General features: G+C 41.8%; 1 protein-coding gene across 1 annotated transcript in view; it reads left to right on the forward strand.

Annotated features, from left to right (window-relative positions):
- The window catches only part of thsd7aa (thrombospondin, type I, domain containing 7Aa), a 145,672-nt gene that overhangs the window by 79,326 nt on the left and 42,123 nt on the right, over positions 1-24,223 (forward strand). The window contains exons 5-9 of the mRNA XM_086062077.1: positions 3,430-3,585; positions 8,912-9,115; positions 14,260-14,454; positions 16,897-17,137; positions 22,135-22,250. Coding sequence (XP_085918203.1) covers positions 3,430-3,585; positions 8,912-9,115; positions 14,260-14,454; positions 16,897-17,137; positions 22,135-22,250 — 912 coding nt within the window. The remainder of the gene's footprint in view (positions 1-3,429; positions 3,586-8,911; positions 9,116-14,259; positions 14,455-16,896; positions 17,138-22,134; positions 22,251-24,223) is intronic.

Genomic DNA, 24,223 nt, shown 5'->3' on the forward strand with positions numbered 1-24,223 from the left:
ACCCTAACCATTGACACAAGCGTTTCCTAGACCCTTACCCTAACCTTAACTATCACAACTGACTGTCTTACCCTAACCCTTACAATAACCCCAATCAAAACCCAATTCAAACCTTAACTCTAAAACCAAGTTTTGACCCTCAAAAAGAGGTTTGGACTGATGGGGACCACCAAAATGTCCCCACAAGGTCACGTGGTCCCCACAATGGTAGTAAAAACCCAGAAAATGGTCCCCGTGATTTGATATAAACGCATGCACGCACACACACACACATCTGTTAAGTTTCCTCCCCCTGCTTTCCCATCCCTGTGTGGACCACAGATGAGAATATAAGTGGTTTTTCCCTTATATTAAACCAGAGACGTCACCATTTGAATATACAAACATGCATGCAAAAGCCATGCAGAGTAGACGGGAGCTGAAAAATTAGCTTTTACCTAAATTGGTGGCATTACTGCTTGTACGGAGGCTGGAAGTGGCTTGGTAGAGTACCTGTGCTTATCTATTGACACAATAAGTCTCAGTCCATCTGGCCAGTGAAGCTGAACTGACATCTTCCACTGAAAATTATTCAAATCATCTGTTTCCTACCAGCCACCCACTTTTTTTTCCTTCAGTGCCACATTTCACATAGCCAATTCAGTTAACAGCATTGAGTTTCACACTTTCTCTCATTTGACGCTATAAATACTGCCAGCAGGAAATGGCATACTGTGTCAGCTCCACCTGCAAAGCCAACCTGCTCAAGTGTAAGCATAATACATGGTATGAAATGTGTTTCTGAGTGGTAGTAAGTAATATTAGAATATTTCAATTGAGATATTATCAATGTGCAAAAGATGAGAAGAAGAAACAAGGACGAGAAGCAAGGCCGAAAACATACATTACATGCCCATGAACTTCTTGCGGCACTGCATTAAAAACCGGCATCATTGTGTAAAGCAGTGTGTCTCAGCCCTGGTCCTCAAGGCACACTATCCAGCCTGTTTCCCATGTCTCCCTATTCTCAACACAGGTGATTATAATGACAGCTCAACAGCAAGCTCTGGAGAAGCCTGATAACGATCCTCACCTGCGTTGGGAATAGGGAGACATGGAAAACAGGCTGGATAGTGTGCCCCGAGTACCAGGGTTGAGAAACACTGGTGTAAAGGATATTGCCACGTGGGCTGAGGAACACTTCAGAAATCATTGCCAGTTAATAAAGTTTGTCGACACAGGGGGAGCAAACCCTGAAATGGGGTGGAACAATTGTGCCACTGTGATGCCATGAAGACTAACATGGAAATGAAGTGGATGTCACCAGTCTCTGAGGATTCAAATTTGGTAGCTGGAAATAGAACACAATGGAGCCTAGACCATCTGGCAGACTGACACAGTGTTACCTAGTCAAGGTTAGCATGTGCTGAGGATCCTTTAATCATCCTTTTGTTGTAGTTGTGTGGAGCTAAACAAAGTAACTATTGTCTTTCAAACACTAGTTATGATAAATAAAGCAGCTGACTGTTCAAGTCCTATTTGTCCTATTCATTATGACTTGAGAGTATTCATTCATTCATGCCTGCTTATCTGAGGTCAGGTCATGGGGGCAGCAAGGATGCCCAAACTACCTTCTCCCCCTTCTCTAGCTGCTGCAGGATCCCAAGGCTTTCCCAAGCCAGTTGGGAGCCATAGTTTTTCCAGCGTGTCCTGGATCGTCTCTGTGGCCTCCTTCCAGTGGGACATGCCCGTAACACCTCACCAGGGAGGCATCTAGGTGGCATCCTAAGCAAGATGCCCGAGCCATCTCCTCTGCGGAAGAGCAGTGGCTCGACTCTGAGTCCCTCCTGGATAACCGAGCTTCTCTCCGTATCTCTATGGGAGAGCCTAGACACAATGCAAAGGAAGCTCATTTCGGCCACTTGTATCCAGGACCTTGGTCTTTTAATCAAAAGACCTACAGCTTGTGACCATAAGTGAGGGTGGAAACATGGATCGACCAGTAAATCGAGAGTTCCGCCTTTTGTCACAGACTTCACCACAACAAACCGATACAGAGTCTGCATTACTGCAGAGGCTGCACTCATCAACCTGTCAATTTCCTGTCCCATCCTCCCCTCACCCATGAACAGGACCCTAAAATACCGTAGAAAATGCCTCCACTTGGTGCAGGATCTCATTCCTGACCTGGAGAGTCACAGCACCCTTTTCCTACAGAGGACCATGTTCTCCGATTTAGAGGTGCTGATTTTTTCACACCCAGTCCAAGCTGCTTCACACTCAGCTGTGAACTGTTCAGTGAAAGTTGATGATCGCGCCTTGATGGAGTCAACAGAACCACATCACCTGCAAAAAACAGAGACTTAATACTGCGGTCACAAAACCTGACCCCGCTCAGCACCTTGGCTGTGCCTAGAAATTCTGTCCATGAAGGTTCTAAACAGAATCAGTGATAAAGGTCAGCCTTGGTGGAGTCTGACTCCAACCCTCACTGGAAATTAATACGACTTACAGGCATCAAACAACTCTGACACCAGTCGAACAGGAATATAACAGTATAGATAGTATTCACATGTCATTTGCCCCACGTTGTGTGCCGTTCACGGGTCCATGAAATGTCGAATGGGAATGGACATGGAAGTGTCCAGAATTGCAAAGATAAATCGAAAGGATTTTTAAATGACAAAGTCTACCAAAGTGTGTTCTGACCATTTTGATTAAGGTAAGTGTCATTGTAAGATGGTAAAAATACTTTTACCATAATTTTTTTTTACTTTTACCGTGATATGTGAGCCGCTAGCCGAGGGTCGCGGGCATGCTGGAGCCTATCCGAGCTGCCAATGGGCGGTAGGAGGTGTACACCTTGAACTGACCGCCATCCAATCGCAGGGCAACAAATATCCTAATAATATATTTTAAATTGTGCTATCCTTTTACTCCCAAAATGTGTTGAAAAAGAAACAAAAAAGTGATGGTAAGGAAACAAATAACATTGCATAACTAATGGTAACAAAAATTAAAGGAAACTCTACTTGAATCCACTATTGTCCACCAGCTTTTAGTCCTATTTTACTTTTTCATATTCTAGAAGCTACACAATGTCTTAAAATGTTGCAGTGACCTAATCCTTGTTCTTGTTACACGGGCAATGAGGGGCATGTCAGGTACGCAAACATTTAAGCAATACCATTAAAAGATGCACTTTGAGCCAAGAACAGTTAATTTGCATCTGAATAAGTCCAAGTCATGTTGTGGCACAGCAAGAATGATTCATCAGCCTGATGACCTTGCCGAGAGTCACCTACCGTTGTTATGAGCATCTGCGAAACCCACCAATATTAAATTGATGATAATTGAAAAAAAGATTAATTCTTCATTGAATCACCATTCGAAGCCAATGTAATACAATTATAGTCCCTTATTAACGTATTTTTTCTGTGTTCCATCTAGCACTACGGCCAGTAAACAGTGATCTATGTGTCGGGACTCACCCCAACACCACTCAGCTCTGCCACATAAACTGTCCGGTCGAGTGTGAGGTATCATCCTGGAGTGCCTGGGGACCCTGCACTTATGAAAATTGCCAGGATCAACCTGCAAAGAAAGGTAGTTGCCCTGCATCTGTCATCCATAATTATTTTTATCTGCCCTAAGAATTTCATCTGGTGGGCCACAATTAGAATGATCAAGCCACTTGAGTTAGTTTACACAGATGTAGACACAGGATGAAAATGTCTATCTTACTATCTTACATTATCAACTTGTCCTTGTCTGTCCAAGATTTCATATCAGAGGCTTTGGGCCTCCACAAAATCTAATCATCTGACAGTTCTCTCTCTCACTGGGCAGTTTCTCATTCATCTCTGGTTCTGAAAATTTAATTTTTTTTCCCTTTTGTCAATACATATCTTGTGAAGTGAAGATGGAGATTTACCATGAAGATGGTTTGGGAGAACCATCTAAAAATGGCTCATATAAGTTAGCAGTTGATGGTCATAATGGTATATACTGTCAATTTTTTTGGGCCACATTCATCAGAATTCCAGACGGCTGCTGTTTGAATTGTGATAGGAAGAAACAACGTTTAACCAGATCATCCGGCTGCGCACACACAACGGCTTCTGTTCAAGTTTGTCACATTAACACACTTTTTAAATGGGAGCGGGCAAGAACGCTCTTTATTTCTATTTTCATAAGAAAACTATAGTATGTTGTGCTAGTTCATGTTATAGGACTGAATTATCAACGGAAAAGCATCATCTGCCATGATTAAGGCATGTTGACTCTGCCTTAGTGAAGTATCCGAAAATGAAAGATGGTTGAAATTGTCCTTCATCAATGATGGATGAATTAGTGTTCACTGTATGACTGACCTTTTGGCCCATGTTGTTTTGTGACTTTTGATAAGAGTTTGCAGACTGCCAGTCTGCGATGTCAGCAGAGGTGAAGATGATGCTAATAATGATGATAAAATACTTTGGTGCCATAAACTCGTGGTTCTGGCTGATGACAAACATTCACATCCTGGTGACATGGCCTGTGGTTGACTTCAAAAGAGTGTAATCTCTTTTGGACTGTCTCTGGTTTAGGTAAAAAGGGGGAGAACGGACGCATCTCACCCCACCCTAGGTTGACTAAGCGCATATTTCCCAGAGTGAAATGTTAAGGGAAGGAAGGACAAAAAGAGTTGAGGATGACTGTTCTATAATTGTTACATATTATTATTATTATTGTTAATAACTCATTTGGTCCCAAAAACGTATTTATACGTTTTATATGCTTTTTTTTAAAAGCCAGAGCATACAGAAGACTTTGATGCAGTCTCTGAACTGAAGAGAACGTTTAAAGCAATGGTAGTTATTACAAAAACGGCCTGTAGATGGCAGCAGAGTATAAGAGACCAACCAGGGCTATGTTGCAAAAGGCTCTTTTACCCACTGTTTTAAATAGATTTGTGAATCGTGATGAAACTTAGCTATATTCTTATTCTTATTGCTGCAAAACGGAAACAGATGGAAATATACTTTTTTTTCCTGATGTAAGAAGCCACTCAAATCTTTCTTTTGGTAGGTTCCATGTTTTCGAGTTGCAGTGCAAGTGCAAGTGGGTGTGGTGACATTGGTCCTGCAGTAAGGGTGGCAGATAAGGCAGGCCATGATGGTGGCCTCTGTCAAGGACAGGTTGAAGATGGTAGTGAAGACTTTTACAAGCTGGTCAGCACAGACCCTGAGTACCATCCCAGAAGAACTTGGTCAGGCCCTGGTGCTTTCCTGTGGTTGACCCTGCTCAGTGTCTGTTTCACTTCCTGTACCAGCATTGCCAGAGGTTAGTGTCTGGAGTCTTACTGGGGCTGCAGGTTAAAAAGTGGTTCTCAATTTGCTGCCTGTTGTCGCAGTCGCTCTGGCAGCAATGTATAGGTCTCTGTTTCCAGACTTGAAGGAGTTGTTGTGGGCTCTGAGGTGTGACCTGACTGTTTAGCCATGGGTTTTGGTTTTCCAAACACTATTTATCTTCAGATCTAATCCTAGTGCAGAACTCTATGTAAGATAGGAAACCCTCTGTGTGTTCAGCCAAGTCCTAAAGTATTAAAAAAAGACATTAGTCTGTGAGAAATGGTCTTGGAAATTACTTCAATTTAGCAAAACAGATCCTTCCGCATGTCCTTGCCAATAGCTTTCTAGCACTAGCAGCTTTCTGTTTCTTAGGAGCCATTCTCTGGGCCAATTCAAACCAAAATACAAAGATAGAGTAGCTTTCTTGCAATGAGTGATGCACAAAGCTACTAATGGTTACTCTTTGTGAGTAGAAGCACAATTGTTCTACAGACATTCTACATGTCCATGCTTAGACGGTTTGTAAGTCAAAAATTGTTCCTAAATCTGCTTGTGAATATTCTCATTCATCCAGATAATTTATTTCTCAGGGCATTGAATGGGTCACAATCGGAATGCTCTGATTGTCTTAGAAGACATTCCGCCTTTCATCCGAGAATGCTTCATCAGTTCATACAGCAAGGCTCGGTTAGGACTGCACCACTTTCCAGAGCTTAACCAAGCCTTCCGTCCAGCTGAGATCGAGAAATAAATTGAGCTTCTGAGTTTTTCATGGAAATTCTGTGCGTAACACCTGATTTGTTCGTAAACCAGGTTGTTAGTAAACTGATATTGCGCTGTATTAATAGTTTGCTTTTAGATATCGGTATTGGTGGCAATGCCAACCTTATTTTAAGGGTTCGGTACGGCAGCCCACTGGCTGTTTAATGATCAGGACCTAGAAATTAGAAATGCGAGGAATAGAAAATTGCCATTAATTTCATGCAATTTTGAGCAAAAATACTATATTAGGATGTATAGGTATTTTTTTTAATTATCTGTCTTTTTTTCCGCAGGGGAGGTGGGGGGCACTTATGTACTAGTGGTATCAGTATTTGGCATTGGTATCTACCCAAGAGTTGCGTATTGGTATCGGTCTGAAAAGAAAGTGATATCTAACATCCCTAATATTTATATTTAATTTTTCTTATAACATTAATACTTTATTTAAAAACATGCAATGGTAGGGTAGTGGTACATGCTGCTGCCTTTTGTGCAGCTAAACTTGAGGTTTTAACAAAAATATATATCTCCCCCCTGTTGAACTGGGCTACACAGCAAAATCGCCAGTGTTTGATTAACACGAAGAGTGTTAAATATAACACTAGAAAAGTGTTTAGTAAGTCCACACCAATGAGTGTAAATCTTACACTTCTCAAAGTGTTACTTTGAAAACTACTCCAACAATGTATAGTGTTAAATATCTACACTGGTAAACATTGAGAAGTGTTGAAAGTACTCTACGCTAGTGTCAGTGTTGAATTCTGCCAAACTACACTTAATTCTGGTGTTCAAACACTTATGTGTGTATTGCACTAGTGTCAGTCTTAAAAATTAATCACAAACTACACAACTCTGCTAAATGGTACTTCATTTATATAGAACTTTTCCTCCTTACAAGTCCCTCAAAGCACTTTACATTTTGACTACTGATGACACAGCGTCAGGAGCAACTGGTGGTCAGGAGGGGGGGCGCTGTGGGCCGGTGGGGTGCCTGGTGGGCCTGCCGTGCCCCGTTCTGCTGCGTTGGGCGCGGGCCGTGTTGGGCGCGGGCCGTGTTGGGCGGAGCTCCTGGCTCCTGGGTTTGCTCTACGGCCGGTGGCCCCTGCGGGCACCGGGGGTTGTGCCTTGGCGCTGCAGCGGCCTTTTTATCCTAACAGTGTTGAAATAACTCTGCTTACTGCATATTTGATCAAACACTGGAAATTTAACACTGACCGATTTGTTGTGTAATAGTCAGTTCATAGGACTTGGCGATACAAAGCCTAAAATAATCAGCATGGCTTCTAATGGAGTGGAGTAGAGTCAACGCTCCAATAGTGTCTTCGGGTGGCCATCTTCTTTTCTTAGTGCTTTATTGATAAGTCCATGACAACTCCAGAGGGCTCAACAGCCACATCTGGATTCCAGGTATACCCCTCAGTTGTCATCTTGCAGCTCAGCTGGAATACTTCATCTTAATCCAACGCAATTTAAGTATTAGCCACATGGTGACAATAGATAAAACACAGCCTGTGACAACATGTATATTTGGAACCACTGCTTCTGTTCAGTTCATAATGCCAACTAGAAATAGACACTTCCTCTTCCTCCCTACTTCAAAGCCATTTGTTTCCAAGGTGATGCAATCAAAAATATGTGATTATTTATATATATATATTTTTTTTTTATATGTCTTCCATCAAAATGAAGCCTCAAGCTGTGGCAGCAGCCAACTCACAACCTGGCCATTCATAACAAGCAGCAGATAATATGGGAGTGATGCCTGGTACAGGCCACATCTTTCATGATGCATTTCTCCCCTCTCCCCCTTTGAGATAAATGCTCCATCAGGGGGTCCAGACACATGGCAATTTATGTAAAGCTAAACTACCTTATTGAATCAAGGTTTTTAAGGGGAACAGAAAGAAAAAATATATATATCAAAAGGGAGATTCTGCCGCCTCTACCTGAGCCCTGCAGGCATTCCTGAGCTCCGCTCTGTTATCGGGTCTGAGCAGAAGTGTGGATTAGGGGGTGAGCAACCTTAGCTGGGATGGAATTAACACCTCCCTCTTCCCAGGACCTGGATCATGGAATCTCATGTCCTTGAACACGGTAAATGACCAATGCGTAAGTAGTCAAAACAAAAACTATCAGGAAAAATTACATTCAAGGTCTAGTTTTAGTATGTACGACGGCGTATTAGGGTCATGTATAAATATATATTTTTTAGAGGTTGGGGGCAACATTGCAAGAAAAAAACTTTATAAAGTGGCAGATTTGCGAGAAAAAAACTCAGAAACTTACGAGGAATGCACGTAACGTAGCTATAGTCTGATGTGAGGATTCGTTGGTGGTTAATGGGACACTGTTTATAAAATGAAAAGACAGGATGGACAGGATTCTTAATTTAAACTTTACTAATCATACACGGCAGCTAGAGCGACAACACTTCCTGATCCCCTATCAGCTGACTAACACTAACCAATCAGAAGCTAACATACTTAATTAAGGTAAATGCAAGTGAATGACGGAGAGCAGGAGATTCGACGCATCAACTTAAAGTTAAAGTACTACTGATTGTCACACCCACCTAAGTGGGGCTAAATTCTTTCTCCGCATTTGATCCATCCCCTGAGGGAGTGGTGAACTTAGCTACGTGTACAAAAAATACCAAAATGTATGAATGTGTAAATAATTTTGTTTTTTTAGAAACTCGCAAATTTGCGAGTTTTTTTCTCTCAGACTATTGCCATCAAGAAAAAATATATATTTGTACGTGGCCCTAATACGCCGCTGCTGCTGCTTCTGAATTTTTGCATTTATTGATTTGTTATGTCACTGCTATTTCTTAACAGGGTTCAAAATGAGGAAGCGGAAGATCGTCAATGATCCAACAGGAGGGACAGGAAATTGCCCTCACTTGGTGGAAGCAATACCATGCGAAGACCCCAGATGCTATGACTGGCTTGTGGTTAAGCTGGAAGAGTGCATCCCTGATCATGAGAGGGAATGTGGACCAGGAACACGAAATCCTCAAGTTCAATGTGTCAACAGTGATGGTTTGTTGGAACTTGGTTTTCCTATATCAATTTGTTATTCAGTACATACTCAGAGCTAAATCCACAAAGAATGTGCTGCGTCCGCTGATAGCTCCATTTACTGCACTTCATTTCCACAGTATGTGCAATTTGTGCTATTCACAAAGGATATTGTGTTATTGAGATTCCACTGCGAACACGCCCACAATGTTTGACAGCTGAGCACAGTATTGAAGTCATACATTACATATTGAAGTAAATCGGATGAGTTGTCTTGGACAAAGGGGCAAAAGTATGAACCCTGTAAATGTGCAAAAATGGGCTAAAATTGGATATTCAAAACTTCAGAGCTCATTTCCTGTACATTTTAAGATATGGCTTTTTGGTGAGTTTAGGTCCCCAAAAATGTGATTCTTTTCAGAGAAGAAGAATTTCTACAGATACAATAAAGATCTCTAAGCGGTTGAAGCTCAGGCCCTAATTAACATATGCATTCAATATAGTATGTGCTGCAAGTCTGCAACAAATATTTCAAAGAAAGAAAGTGAGAAAGGGACAGATAATTGAGGCAAAAGGGACAGTATACGTTTTGAAAATTATGAATAGATTCTGGAGTAATAACACCACAAGCTGATGAGGGCTCTTGGGAGAGAGAGAGTGAAAAAGAAACAGAGCAAGAGAAAGGGAGCATGCTCATAAAGAGGATCTCATTCACAAGCTCTACTGTGATTACCATCTTCTACGTCCCATGTAAACTAAATCTCTACCATTAATTACCAACACTGTTCTTTGCCTTGAGCATTCATGATAATACTGCATGACGCACACCCACGGTGGCGGGCCGTATACATTGTATTGGCCTGCAATTTGTAATTATCTGTCCACTGGCACAGACATGTTTTTGCAAGGAGAATGGGTCAGATGTATAGTTGTCTACACAAAAAGTTTAGATTTGATGTCTGTGAGATCAGTGTTGATAAGAAATTGTTATATACTGTCATGAGGGAACGTGAGTGGATGAGGGTTGGTGGACCCAAATGCAGGGAAACAGGAATCAAGTGCAATGCGTGGTACTTTTATTAACTGTAGTGAGAAAGGTGAACAGACAATCATGACTGGATGTGACATGACTGGACTGGTTGCCATGACTGGACAAGATGTGAGTGGACTGGTCGCTACGACTGGACGAGACGTGAGTAGAATGGTCACCACGACTTGTCAGGACATGAGTATACTGGTCGCCACGACTGGACAGGACACGAGTAGACTGGTCGCAGTGCTTCCGCTAAGAATTTTGTCAACAGCGGCGCTCGACGGTGGGGGTGGGAATTGTATTTAATGTAACCCATATGCGCACCCCATTGCGCTCATGCTTGCTAAAACAAACGGTATGCTCCTGTTGTGCATGCAGGAGCAACAGGAAAAATACAGTGAGTTCGGTCGTACTTTATTCAACAATTTAACAATGTACTCACGTTATTTTTTGATTAGTCTTCATCCACAAATCCATTCAAAGTCCTCATCTTCTTTATCCGAATTGAACAGCTGAGCAATTTCTCCATCAAACATGGCAGGTTCCCACTCATCATTATCAGAGTCAAAGTCTCGTTGCCGTGCTGCTTAGCAATGGTGCCGGCTTGAACAACCGAGCTTTGCACTTGCAGACACGTTCGTTCATGCGTCCACAATCCTTTCACCTCCGGTTGCGTATTCGCCCGATGCTACCTCACAGTTTGGTGAAAGTGTGTTCTAACTCCAGCATACAAACGCTGCTCGGAACTTAATTTTGAACGCCCAGTTTATGCCAATGTTCAGCGGTTGGAGACTTGGAGTTCGTTAATCCTTCGGAATGATGACAAACTCCGAGTTCGTTTTCTTGCTTCTTCCACCGATGTGGGATTCGCTCGCGCCTCCATGTACAACCGCATAACTGATAGTTTGCAGTTTAAATTGTGCCTTGTAAGCATGTGTCTCCGCTAATGCCATTTTCCTTGGCCAAACCGATGTTGTTTTACAAATACCGGCAGTATTTTGTTATCCGTTCCTGGTACGAGAATACGAGTTGTCTCCGCATATAACGCCCACCGCATGTCATCAAAAAGGTGGGGTCCAAACGGGGTAGACTAATTTAACTGCAGGAGACAGGAGGTCACACTGCAGTCTGGTGTTTTATTGTATCTCTCTTTTTATTTACTTTCTTATTTAATCTCCACATTCGAGTACATACAGTATCAACTCTATCGCTTCTGCCTCCCTGCTTGCGTGCCCGCACGTTCCAAAATCACACGTCATACATAGCCATTCTGTGGCTCGAGGAAGCAGCCAACCAGGAGCGTGAAACCCGCCACCAATCAGAAAGGCGCGCTGGCACAGCTAAATTTGTCCCGGTGTTTAACTGAAAGGATAACGTCTCCGGAACTCGCTGCACACAGAAGGCGCAGCTTATGGTCCTTTGGTTAGTATAACATAAATATCTGTTTATGGCTACAGTACCAGGAGCGTCGGGTCGGATTTAGGACCGCCGCATCGCCACATCTGAATGAATATAACGGAAACGCTGCTGGTCGCCATAACTGGAACGAGTGCGACGTGACCAGACCTGATTTGCCTTGACTTGACTCACTGTGGACTGACTTGACTTGGTTAGCTGTGACCAGGACGACTTGGCTAGCTATGATGATGACGACTTGGCTAGCTGTGACGAGGACGACTTGACCAGCTGTGACGAGGACGACTTGGCCAGCTGTGACGAGGACGACTTAGCTGTGACGAAAGCTACTTGGCAGTGACGTAGGCTACTTGGCGGTGACGTAGGCTACTTGGCGGTGACGTAGGCTACTTGACGGTGACGAAGACTTGACGCACGAACTTCCACACATAACATAGGCAATGCACCCACACCGCCTGGGCAAACACAACAGATTAAATAAACCAACACTAATGAGACACACCTGGGGAAGGGAAGACACAGACACAGGTGGACGTGGTTAGACGTAACGAGACAAGGAAATAAACCAGGAACACCAGACAAAAAACACCAACCACAGACAAAAACAACAAGAACACTCATAACAATCAAAAACCAAACATGACATATACAGTATATAGTGTATTTGGGCATTCCAAATGTGACAAAAATGTTTTCCAGTACCTATTGTACATGTTGTGCTCAGGAATGCTTGCAACAGCCCTTTTCAGTTGCTGTTTACATACAATCAGCAAGCTGATATTTCAGTGGCCTTTCTAAACTTAAAAATGCTGCATATGCCGGATGAAATGGACACATACACTCCAAATAAAATTAATGACCTGGCTCACTTAGCAAGCTGAAGCAGTTTATGGTGGATTTAAAAGGGTCCAAAGGTAGCTGTTGGCAAAGTATTTTACTAATGATGTAATGTTTTCTCTTTTTAGTTGCCCCATTGAATATTTCTCAATAGAGGCCGTTGTCAGTCTCATAGTAATTTGTCTTTCAAGCCATTGGAGAGTAATTGGAAAGTTAAGATAAGGGACGAACAAGAAAAGAAAAATAAGCATCTCACGCAGTTTTCAAAGTCATCTCAAATCTAATAAGCAATGCCAGATGGCCCTCAAACCAGGGAGAGGTGAAAGAGACAATTACGCCCATCTGACAACTCAAAGCTCCATTTGACCCTCTGTTGGACAACCAAAGGAGATTGCACCAGGGGAAAAACTTTATTCAAACTTACTGTGTGCATATTGTCATGTGGGGAATTGATTTAATTCACATACAAGAGTTTGGATAAATGAATAGTAAATCAACTAACTCCAAATATATAAACAGATTCAGCAAGTAAAAAGTGTACGGAAAGATTATTTATTAATGTATTTAATACATTTAAGGTTGAGGATAATTTGTTGGTCAACTGAAGCAATTCCTCAATTTAGAAAATACACCCAGAATGACATCAACTTCATGCAGTCATGACAAGCATTATCTATGGCAGGGAAACCTTCACTTACAGATTGTGCTACTCTCTCGCCAAGCACCATTACCAAGAACACCCCTGAGAGTTTCCCCTTGCCGCCGCCTTATTGATCTCCTGTTGTCTCCTGATGAAAATGGATCACTATTTCCCCTGAGGTCTGTGTGTGGTTGTGTGTGTCATTCACAACACAAGTTTACATTTTTACTAGCCTTTACAATGAGATTTTCATAGATATGGTGCTTCAGATGGGGTGAACTCTCACATCTCAGTCAATAACGCGTTCGCTACTCAACACCACCACTCTTCAGGGCTCTATTTTCATGGCCAGTGCAAGTAAAGTGAGTCGAATAATCGATATTGAATCGATTTTCCTTTTCAAGCCTGATATCGATTCATAAAACCATGACTCCATTATTTTAATATTCATTTTTCCCATAAATACATAAAAAAATAGAATTTTAGAGACAATTTTTTTGTATCTTACTGTTTTCTAGAAATTTACTGTTCACAAGATTTTAAAAGTATTTTCACGTTACTTTCATTAATAAACTAAACCATTTAACCAGTTATTGCGTCCGCAAAATATAACTTGGAATTTTATGTTTGTGGAATTTTTATCATGCCAATGATATTTAAGAATTATTTCCTCTTTGATGACTGATGTTCCATAATTAATCAATATTGGATTGAATTGAAGACGATGACGACTTGGCTAGCTGGGACGACTTGGCTAGCTGTGATTATGACGACTTGGCTAGCTGGGACGATGATGAATTGGCTGTGGCAATGACTTGGCGGTGATGAAGGCTACTTGGCGGTGACAATGTGGCTACATAGCTGTGACGAAGATGAGTGGACTGTGACGAAGACTTGACGCATGATCTTCCACATATAACACAGGCAATACATCCAAACACAACAACTAAATACACCAAAACTAATGAGACACACCTGGGGAAGGCACACACAGGTGAACGTGGTTGGACATAATGAGACAAACATAAAACACCAACCACGGACAAAAACAACAAGAACGTTCATTACAAACAAAAACCCAAATCCCACAGAACCGAAACATGACAATTTCCTTGGGTGTGGTCCTTTCAGTGCACTGTGACAATTGTCTGGTGTGAGCTTCACTCGGAGCACATTTTTAAGTGTGCTTGTTAAACACCACTTTGATACTGTACTTAACATGAACTTTTTTGTCACCAGGTGAACATGTGGAGACGCAACTCTGCCGTGATGCCATCCTGCCTATGCCAGTTATCTGTGAGGTGCCTTGCCCAAAGGACTGTGCCCTCAGTTCTTGGACCCAGTGGTCCCTCTGTTCCCACACCTGCTCTGGAAAAAACACAGAGGGCAAGCAGACCAGAGCTCGCTCCATTTTGGCCTACAGTGCAGAGGAGGGTAAGAGGATACAATCGTAGAGTTTAATCGTTTGACACGCATAATGTAAAACAGACTTTTAATTTACAATTTGTAATGTGATTTTGAATTACATACTGTAGTTGCTTACAAGTGAAGGGAAATTATATTTTCATACTCCCTAGCTACATATTGTTTAGTGTTGCAAGAATTAGACCATAATGTGAGTAGTGTGCAACTAAATCATGGTGACATTACACAGACAGGAATGTGTCTTCTTTTACATCCCAACCTACTAATGCTCTGAAAAAAATTTCACCTTTGTGGCTTAAAGGGGAAGAAAAAACCCACAGATGGTTCACGCCTAGCTTGGCAGCGATCCCAAATTGAATTTGTTTTTTGGCATCTCTATGATGGTAACAGCTATCTCACACTTCTGGAACAAGTTGCGCAACATGCTGTTTCTAGCATGTTCACACCAACACAGCTGATGCTGGACTAAGGAAGCATTTTATTTGGCTTCATTAATTCCTGAACCATTTTGGCACAAGCATGGTTGCAAACGGCTGGAACATTTCTGGTAAATTATAGAAGTGTATTGGGAAAACTCCACCAAAAAATTATCTTAGGAATGGGAACATTCAGTGGGCTATTATCAATTACTGAGAACTATTTTTAAACTGACTGTTTAAACTGAATATCTATATCTATCTATCTATCTATCTATCTATCTATCTATCTATCTATCTATCTATCTATCTATCTATCTATCTATCTATCTATCTATCTATCTATCTATCTATCTATCTATCTATCTATCTATCTATCTATCTATCTATCTATCTATCTATCTATCTATCTATCTATCTATCTATCTATCCATCCATCCAGCATGTTGGAAGCGTCCAGTAAATTGTATCTTGGCTTTATCTCACATTGGTGCCCATGAGAAGGAATTTGATATTTATCTTTTTAATTAGCATGTATTACAACATTGGTGTGAGGGGACCATGTATTAAATGAGCTCCCCGGCTGATATATTTCGACTCTGGTGAAATGTAATGATCTCTCATGTATATTTTCCTGTAAAGGACATTACACAGAGGTCAGCAATAACTTTGGTCTGTCCAATTTTGGTCCATCAGTGACTGACTAGAAGATATCATTCAGTCACTTTATGGGGGCGGTAATGGCTGACCCTCTCCTCAGGGTTTCTCTCTTTCAAAGGCAACAGTGGCCACTAATGACGTGGTTTTGAAGAAGGTCACATTGAGTGCACTCCCCATATTAGGCTTCCAGCTCTGCGTTGACATTCTCGCCCTGGGTGGCCATCTTATCTCTATCAATTTTTCCTGTGGGCCAATGTAAAATTCCACCATCAATCTTTTGTGCCTAACAGGTAAAAGGCGATTAGTAGTTCATCTATAGCTCTCTTTAGACTTACACATCACAATCATGTTGATGCTGCAAAGCTTTCTAGCCATTACTCTGTTCCTTTCAATTTATGACAGAGCATGCTTCCATTCCAGTACTTATGTAGTATAGTAATAACTTCAAGATTACTTGTACAAACCTTGCTCTTAGTGAAAAATAAGAAACATATTGTGATTAGAATATTTGCAAAGGTGGGCGCGTCAATGAATTTTTGACTGTCCGTCATTCGGCAATCGTCAACATTCAGGACACCCTTCCGTCATCGTCAATCCGTCAATATTTCAAGCTGAATGGCATTGTAGTCGTCAATCCGTCATTCGTCATTCCCTCAGCAAAATGGGCGTCCGCCATGGCATTCGTCATTGACAGACTGACGGAATGGCCACTTTCCGCTTGCACCATGAATGTGTTAGCAAGACTGTGTACAGTATTTCAATTCATGCGTTTCACTTAATGAAACTGTGACTGTGGACCAAACAAGAAACAATGACCTCCCAGCCATGTTACTTGCTTGTCATGATATGATTTTGAGAGTCTGCTTATTTCTTTAAAGTGACCGTCACTCTAATCACAATTGCTATGGTGTCACAATGTGACACAATGCAGGTGGTGATATTGCTTGCAGCATGTTTATTGTATAACATGATTGCAACACCGTTTGCTGTTATTACCAACACAGCTTGAGAGACATTCAATGTATTTTTATTAAAAATGCACAGTGGATTTGCATTTGTTGTAGCATTTTATTAATCAGAGTAACTCTTGCGCAATCCCAAGAAAGAGGTGGCAGTAATCTACATTGATGGATTACCAAATTGACAGATTGGCAATTACACTGATTACGGAAACCCCATTCCGTCAAAGCTTCGTTCGTCAATTTTTTTAAGTTTCCTGTCAATGGTTAAACACCCCCCCCCCCCCCTCTCACTGGCCCTTATCCTCTTCCATACTTTTGGTATCAATTAAATGATTTTGAAATTGTAATGATCTTACAAATAGTAAAAACTAAAGTACAAAAACTAAACTTAATGCTCACATGTCCTTCAATAGGTGGAATCCAGTGTCCCAATATCAGTGCCCTGCAGGAGGTGAGCAGCTGCAATGACCACCCCTGCACTGTGTACCACTGGCAGATCAGCCCATGGGGACAGTGCATAGAGGACTCCTCCATCCCAGTGACCAACACATCTATGGGCCACGCACACGGAGACGATACCTCATGCTCAGTCGGGATGCAGACTCGTAAAGTCATCTGTGTGCGTGTTAACGTGGGCCAGGTGCCTCCAAAAAAGTAAGATACCCTCAAATAATGTAGTTATTTGTTAGTGTACAATATGGCATATATATGTCATTCAATTTTATGTATGGATGTTATTTTGTGTTCTGTACAATGGCGTGTGTGTGTGCATATGTGCGTGCGTGTGAGTGTGTGCTCATTAATTCACCTAAAAATCCCATACCGTTCACCTAAACCGAATACTTCAGAATCCCGCTTGAGTCGTGAAGTTGTCAGGAGATCCGAGGAAGGATCAAAGAAAAGAAAGAAAAGGGAAATCCAGCACAGACCAGACATCACCTACTACCCACCGGGTTACCAACTAGAATTTTTCACCAACCCCAGAAACATCTAAATACCAACCAATTAGGGAGACCTCAAGAGACCAAAGGAATGACTGAGGAAAGGAAGGAAGGAAGGATAGATGAAGCAGAGTGAGATCCACAGACATCAGCCTCCACCGATTCAACTACCAGAGGAAGAAGCAGATTGTGTTTGAATTTCTATTGTGTTTGAATTCCTATTGTGAATGCTATTGTGGTGGATCTGGCATGCAAGAAAACCTCCACCAAAGAGGGGAGCCATCGACCCCGGCCAGGACAGAACGGGGCATGGCAGGCACAACAACCCTGACCCCCAATCCCTGGGGACGCTCCGTACCCAGGCATCGGTGCTGGAGAGGGGCCGGACAGCGGCGCGGCGAGGACACCCGCGCCCACACCACCTCCAGCCGCGTGGTGGGGCAGAACACTGGGGGTGGAAAGGGAGATGGCCGCACCGGGAGACAGGCGGCACCCCCGAACCCCAGGCCCGGCGGGGAAAGGTCCCGGTCTTCACGCCAGCATACCTAGTGAAAGCTAACCCTGTTACTGAGTTCGCCAGCTTTCCGACTGGCGAACTCTACCCCTACAGCGTGGATGTGACCCCACCCAGTGTATATACAAGTGTGTGTGTGTGTGTGGTGCATTAAAATTGGGAGCAGGTGAGATGGAGCAGAGGGAAATGATATCCCACCGCTCCGATCCACCTGCTTCCCAGATGTGTCGTGAGTGTGAGAACTTAATTTTTCAATATTCTTAACAGCACCATTGAGGCGTGCAATGCTGTGTGTCATTCTCCTTTCCGGTTAGCCGCTGTCACATTATTCTGGCAGAGATGATTAGCTCCTGGCCAACTGTGTTTAAACATCCGGGTCTGTTTCTTACATGAAAGTCTCTGTTGGGACTGTGGATGATGTATTTATTTATTCATCAGAAGGTATTATTTTGGCAGCAGAGCATCTCTGCTCAAGCAAACCCACTAGCCCCCATGCGGTGTATGGAAATTAGTCTATCTTGTTATTCTAGCAAAATTTTCCAGATTACGGCTACACAGAAAACTGTTGCCGAAGGATATTTTTTCACATCAGTGGAGACGAGGGTGCCAGGGTTAAGCAGCTGTGACCACAATTAGAAGACTGTCACCAAAGAACATGGAATTCTATATATTATAATAATAAGAATGCCATTGGTTCTAATCAGATACACTTGTCTGCCACGTCTCTTCCTTGTGGCACCAATGCTGGTTTAATGTGTTTAGTATATATTTTCTAAATATGGTCATTAAAATGAAGTATGTTAAAGCTTACAAAAAAATTGTCAGAAGCATTAGGGTCATTGATAAGGATTTTACTCAACCCAGCACTGTTCATTTATTATAAAAACACATAATAAAAATATTTATTTTTTTATTGTGGGAATGCTCAAACATTCCCACATATGTTATTATGGGACTGCTGCGTAGCAGAGCTACTGCTTGCGAAGCATAGCAGGCACATACTACTATCCTAGAAAATCTGGTTTATTATATTATCTTCCACGGATTTTTCCGCAAAAATGAGTCCAGTACCGTAGAACGCACCGGCAAAAATGAGGTATCAAACGATGCGGCTCGATCTGACTCGCTGCGGCATTACTTTTCTTGGAATTCCGAGTTACCATGGCGACGCAATTCCCCCAAAACCCCGGAAAACCCCGGAAAAACATCAAATCAAATCAAGCTCCTTTTTCCAAGCCACGCTACGCGCGCATACGTTAACCGACCGTTAAGATTTTTAGCTAATTTTGTTGCAATTTTTTCCATCTTTAGCTGAGTGTAAAAAAAATGTTAAGGAATGTAAGCTCTTCCTCCTGTGGGGGTTCAAAGAGAGTGAGCGAAAGGGAGAAAAATAGCCTTTTAACATTGGTGTGTATTGCGGCTGCTCGAATGAAGCAATCAATGTCAGTGAAGAGAGAAGAAAAAATATTTTGAAAAATCTCACTTCAACTTCACTTCACCGTGGCCACAATCTTTGCTCACTAAACATCAAATTCGCACATTGTGTAGTCACAAGGGTCTTCTTTCAGACAAACCCACTTTTGTTTGGCAAAGGTGTCATTTAGTACCTTTTTTTTCACTTTAAGCAAGGAGAAGTCAGACTTTTTCGCCCATGTTCCCCATGTTATTTTTGTCGCCTTTTTCTCTTAATTTCTTTCAAAATCACACGTTTTCAACCTGCTCTAATTCGCTCATTTTTCATCCGATCGGAAAAATTAGAACATGCTCGCGTTCCCCAAACCCTTGCCGTTCTAACGAGCCATTTCTGAATTCTGCATCTTGAACCGTTAAGTCGTGAGAGGCTTTTGTTCAAGGTGTGCGTTTCTCATACAAATCAGTTGAATGTGTGTGCATGATGTGTCCAACAAGTTAAAATCAAATGTGTGTATGTGAATGTTTCTTAAAGCGACAGTAAGATACTTTTAGTTAATGTTGATTATGGTTAACTTCCACATTTCTTGACCTATGCCAATCGTTTAAATTTTAAAATGTTCAGCTTATTTACATTTAACTCTTTGACCGCCATAAACGTTATAAAACGTTTAGTAAGAACCTACGGAAGGGCGCCGAGGACGTTAAAAGACGTTCACTATGTTTTTTTTGGGGGGTTTTTTGGAAACGGGTGGAGGAAAGCCTTGGGCAGCTGTGTATCAAGTATCAAGCAGATCTAGTTAGTTTAATGACTCGTTTTGGCCCCTAGATGGCAGCGATGACTCTTTGCACAAGGTTGGGTGGGCCGTATAGACGTGAGGCGGAGCTAGAGTGTTGAGGGGACAATGGCTGATGATGCAACAATGGCTGATGAAGCAACAATGGCGACCGGTTGCAAGCAGCTCACGCTTGAGCATTTTTTTCAAAGACGGAAAGCATCGATCAATACTAAAAAGCGCATTGATGTCGACGATGATGATGACTCCGAGCTTGACGCCAAAGTTGGAAGCCTTGACGCGACCGTTATGATCACGTAGTAAGTCTCACCGGCTAGCGCTGCTAATGCCGGAAAACGCGCAGCACAACCGACCGGGTACTTCTGCACAAGTGGGCATTCGATCGGGCGATGGAGAGTAGTCGAAAAGCATAGACCAATGCACATTGATGATGATGATGATGATGATGGTGAATCCCGAGGTTGACGCCACAGTTGGACGCCACAGTTGGACGCAGCCTTTATTCTCACGTCATAAAGCCTCACCGGCTAGCGCTGCTAACGCCGGAGCTGCACAAGCGGACATTCGATCGGACAATGAAGAGTACCCCGAATCCAATGCATATTCATCGGAGGAGCGGGTACAGTCTGATCACGGAGAAGACACTGGTTCTGGACTACGATGCCACCATGAATGGAGTGGATAAGATGGATCAGAACATCTCTTACCACCCGGTATAGCAACTGAAGGACATGAGGAAGCCAGACGTAACACCACCGTAACGTAACCATAGCATGATCCTGATATTAGACTTTATGGCAACACACACTGCAGTATATACTTGCTATTCCCCGGAAAAAACGGCCTGCAGGAAAGTGTAGCTTCTGCACGCGAAGAGGCAATCGCAGTGAAACTAATCTGTTGTGCAAATCATGTTGCGTCTCCTTGCACGCAGGGGAGTGTTTCACAAAAAGAAAAACTGTCGTTGAAACATCCACATAATTGTAAATAGCACCACAGTTGCACACATTTGTAAATAGTTTGCCAAATTGTTGTCAAATTGTTACACTGTTGAATGTAAATAAACGTATTTTGCTATCAAAAAACACTTTTTCATTCTTGGTGGTAGTGTTTTATAGAAGTAAAGCACTATTTAGGTGTTTGTGGCATCATTCATGGACAAAAAGAAGTGTAAAATTCACTAGAGTGCATGAAATAATATCGTTTCACTAAAAGCTTGATTTCTCCGTATTTTGGTCCAAAACAAGCGCATTTGGATGAAACTAACCATTTTCTATTGTTGATTACTAAAGAACCGAATAAGGTAGAAACAAACTTTTTTTTTCTAATGAAAGATGAAAGTTCAATCTTTATTTCTTTTTGGCCGAGCCACATGATAATTCATAAGATGGGCATCATCGGACAAACAATGACCCACTGATAGACTGGAAAGAGAGATCCCCATGGTGCATTCAAGCAAAAATAACCAAAGGCAATAGAATAATGCATTCGTTTTGGTTAATTACGGCATTTCCTATCCATATACAGCAGATTAGACTATATACATACAGTAATGTACTGTATACAGTACAATACAGTGTGTTAATATGCCTTGGCCTAGAGGCTTTGAGCAAGATAGGGGATGACATCAGAATTATCTAACTGAACACTTGAAGGAATGACAATACAGCAATCTGACATGGCACTATGAGTGCAGTTTGATTCCACCATGGTATCATTGCAGGATCGTTACTTTTCTGTCAATGATTTTATCTTTGAGAGAGAAAAAAATCTAGTATTTCCATGTCAATATGTTTTTAGACTGATTAAAGTAATGACTCACTCACCCAAAAGAATTAGGAGAACATGTAAATATAATTAGGTTTTTCTCAGGTGAACCACTTGACTTAAGCCCTCATTTTAGTTTTAGTGATCCATCAAATACATCTCAGACTTTCAAGGGCACTACAGTACATTTGGTGAGTAAGAATGTCAATGATGTTTTTTCAGGTGTCCAGAAAGCCTGCGTCCAGACACTGTCAGGCCCTGCTTATTGCCTTGCAAAAGAGACTGTTTGGTCACCCCATACAGTGGCTGGAGTTCTTACCCGTCAACATGTCAAAAAGGTAGGCTTCGCCGTTCAGATTATGCGATATGTCTGTCTAGCATACGCAGAACACATTTTGTTTGGCGTTTTTGTGGAGTGGCATGCTATAAGTAACTGAGAAACATTATGTAAAAATACAAAATGTGATTATTTTGGTAGAGGCATTGTGGTGAATAGTGATGCTTTAGAAATAGTAATAGGTCGTTCAGTAAGCGAAGCTGTGGAATGTACCTTTCTCATGAAAAATAACAATGACCAACAGAAAGAGCGAAGCCTGGTGGTTTGCTAATTAGCGACCCAAGTTACTTAGATGGGGAGAAAAGGAAAACAGAGGAAATGAGGGAAAAAAAAAGATTCCAGCCTAAACCCCTATAGAGAAGGGAGCATTATTGTGTCAAATTACATTAACTAATTCACTCCCAGCCATTTTCACTGAAGCAACCTCCTTTGCTGTTTTACTGGATTTTGACTGATTTTGCAAGACCCACAGAATATTGTGTTCTAGGGCTGGGTATTGATACAGATTTCCAAAATCGATTTGATTTGATTCAGAAGGGCCCGATTTGATTCGATTAAATTCACATTGATTTTCGATTCAATTAAGGATTTAATGCAGTACCAATTTTACTTTTATACGGAAGACATTCACAGAAGTACCAATGCTGCAAATAGTAGTAACTTCTTGCTCTTACTTGGCGCATTAGTATGAAAAACAAATGTCTGAATATTTACATTTAAAGTTGAATCCAATGCAGTTACGTTAATCATGTTTTATTAAACATTACCTAATCAAAAAATAATAATCAAAATTGATTACAACCACAGCACTATGTAAATAGCGAAATGGCAAAAACACTGGGGTTCCTCTTGGGGTACTCTGAATAACAGAAGGTCACATTTGCATTTGGTAGCCATATCAAAAAGTATCAATTCATGGTTTTATGAATCGATATTGGGCTATGAAAAGGAATTAGATATCGATATATTGATTTTTTTTAAACCCAGACCTATTGTGTTCTATTGCTATAAAAACATGGAATCTACCAAAAGAAAGATTGCAATCTCTTTTTTCATCAGGAAAAAAAAGTGTATTTGTATCTATTTCCGTTTTGCAGCATTTAGCATTAGAATATAGTAAGTATCTGATTTTTTCATGCAGTTTGAACGGTACAATTCAGATTTTTTTTTTCACATCCATCTTTCGTGTGTGGATATAAATCGGATATGTATGCGATGCGTCTGCACTGTGAACGCTCATCCACACGCATCCGATTCATACGTCATCAAAAGCCTGATATGTGCTCTGCGCGGGCGAGAGAGAGTGCTTGGAAGGGAGACTACTGACAAGTCTGTGAGTATATACAAAGCTGTTTTGAGTAACTATGTTACATTTTTATTTGTCTTAATTTAATCACACTTCACATGAAGCATAAAGTTGACATGTGTGGCGATAGTAGAAATTCAGCCCTGCAGACGGTTCATCACGAACGGCGATGACGCAATATCATCTTCGGTAGACTTCTCAATGAAATGATGTTGTCGAGGAGTGTCCCCTCATTTCCCCCAAACATTTCTATTACCTCTTCCAACCTCGCTACTCCGGCGACATGAGATAAAAAAAATAATTCAGACAGCAGCCAACCAAGAGCGAGCGTGAAAACAGTCCAACAACCAGGAGCGTGGGCGTTCACACAGCTGAATTTGTATAATGGACAAGACACATGAATTGAACTCCTAACACGTCCGCAAAACGAGTCCACCAGTCCACCAATCTGTAGCGTGCGTTGGCACAGCTAAATTTGCATATGATGCTGATAAAAGTCACTTGCCTCGGCGGCCTGGCTGGCGGTAAAACATAAAGTACATAAAAAGATCGAATTTAACAAAAAATCTGAATTGGGCATCACGCCCTGCAGTGTGAACGTAGCCTAAATCATTGTTTTGCAAGTCCCAAGTCAAGACTGACAAGTCCCAAGTCAAGTCCCAAGTCAA

The sequence above is a fragment of the Leptonotus elevatus genome, chromosome 19, assembly GCF_054856555.1.
Source record: "Leptonotus elevatus isolate MCC_2025b chromosome 19, RoL_Lele_1.0, whole genome shotgun sequence".
NCBI classification, from domain to species: domain Eukaryota; kingdom Metazoa; phylum Chordata; class Actinopteri; order Syngnathiformes; family Syngnathidae; genus Leptonotus; species Leptonotus elevatus.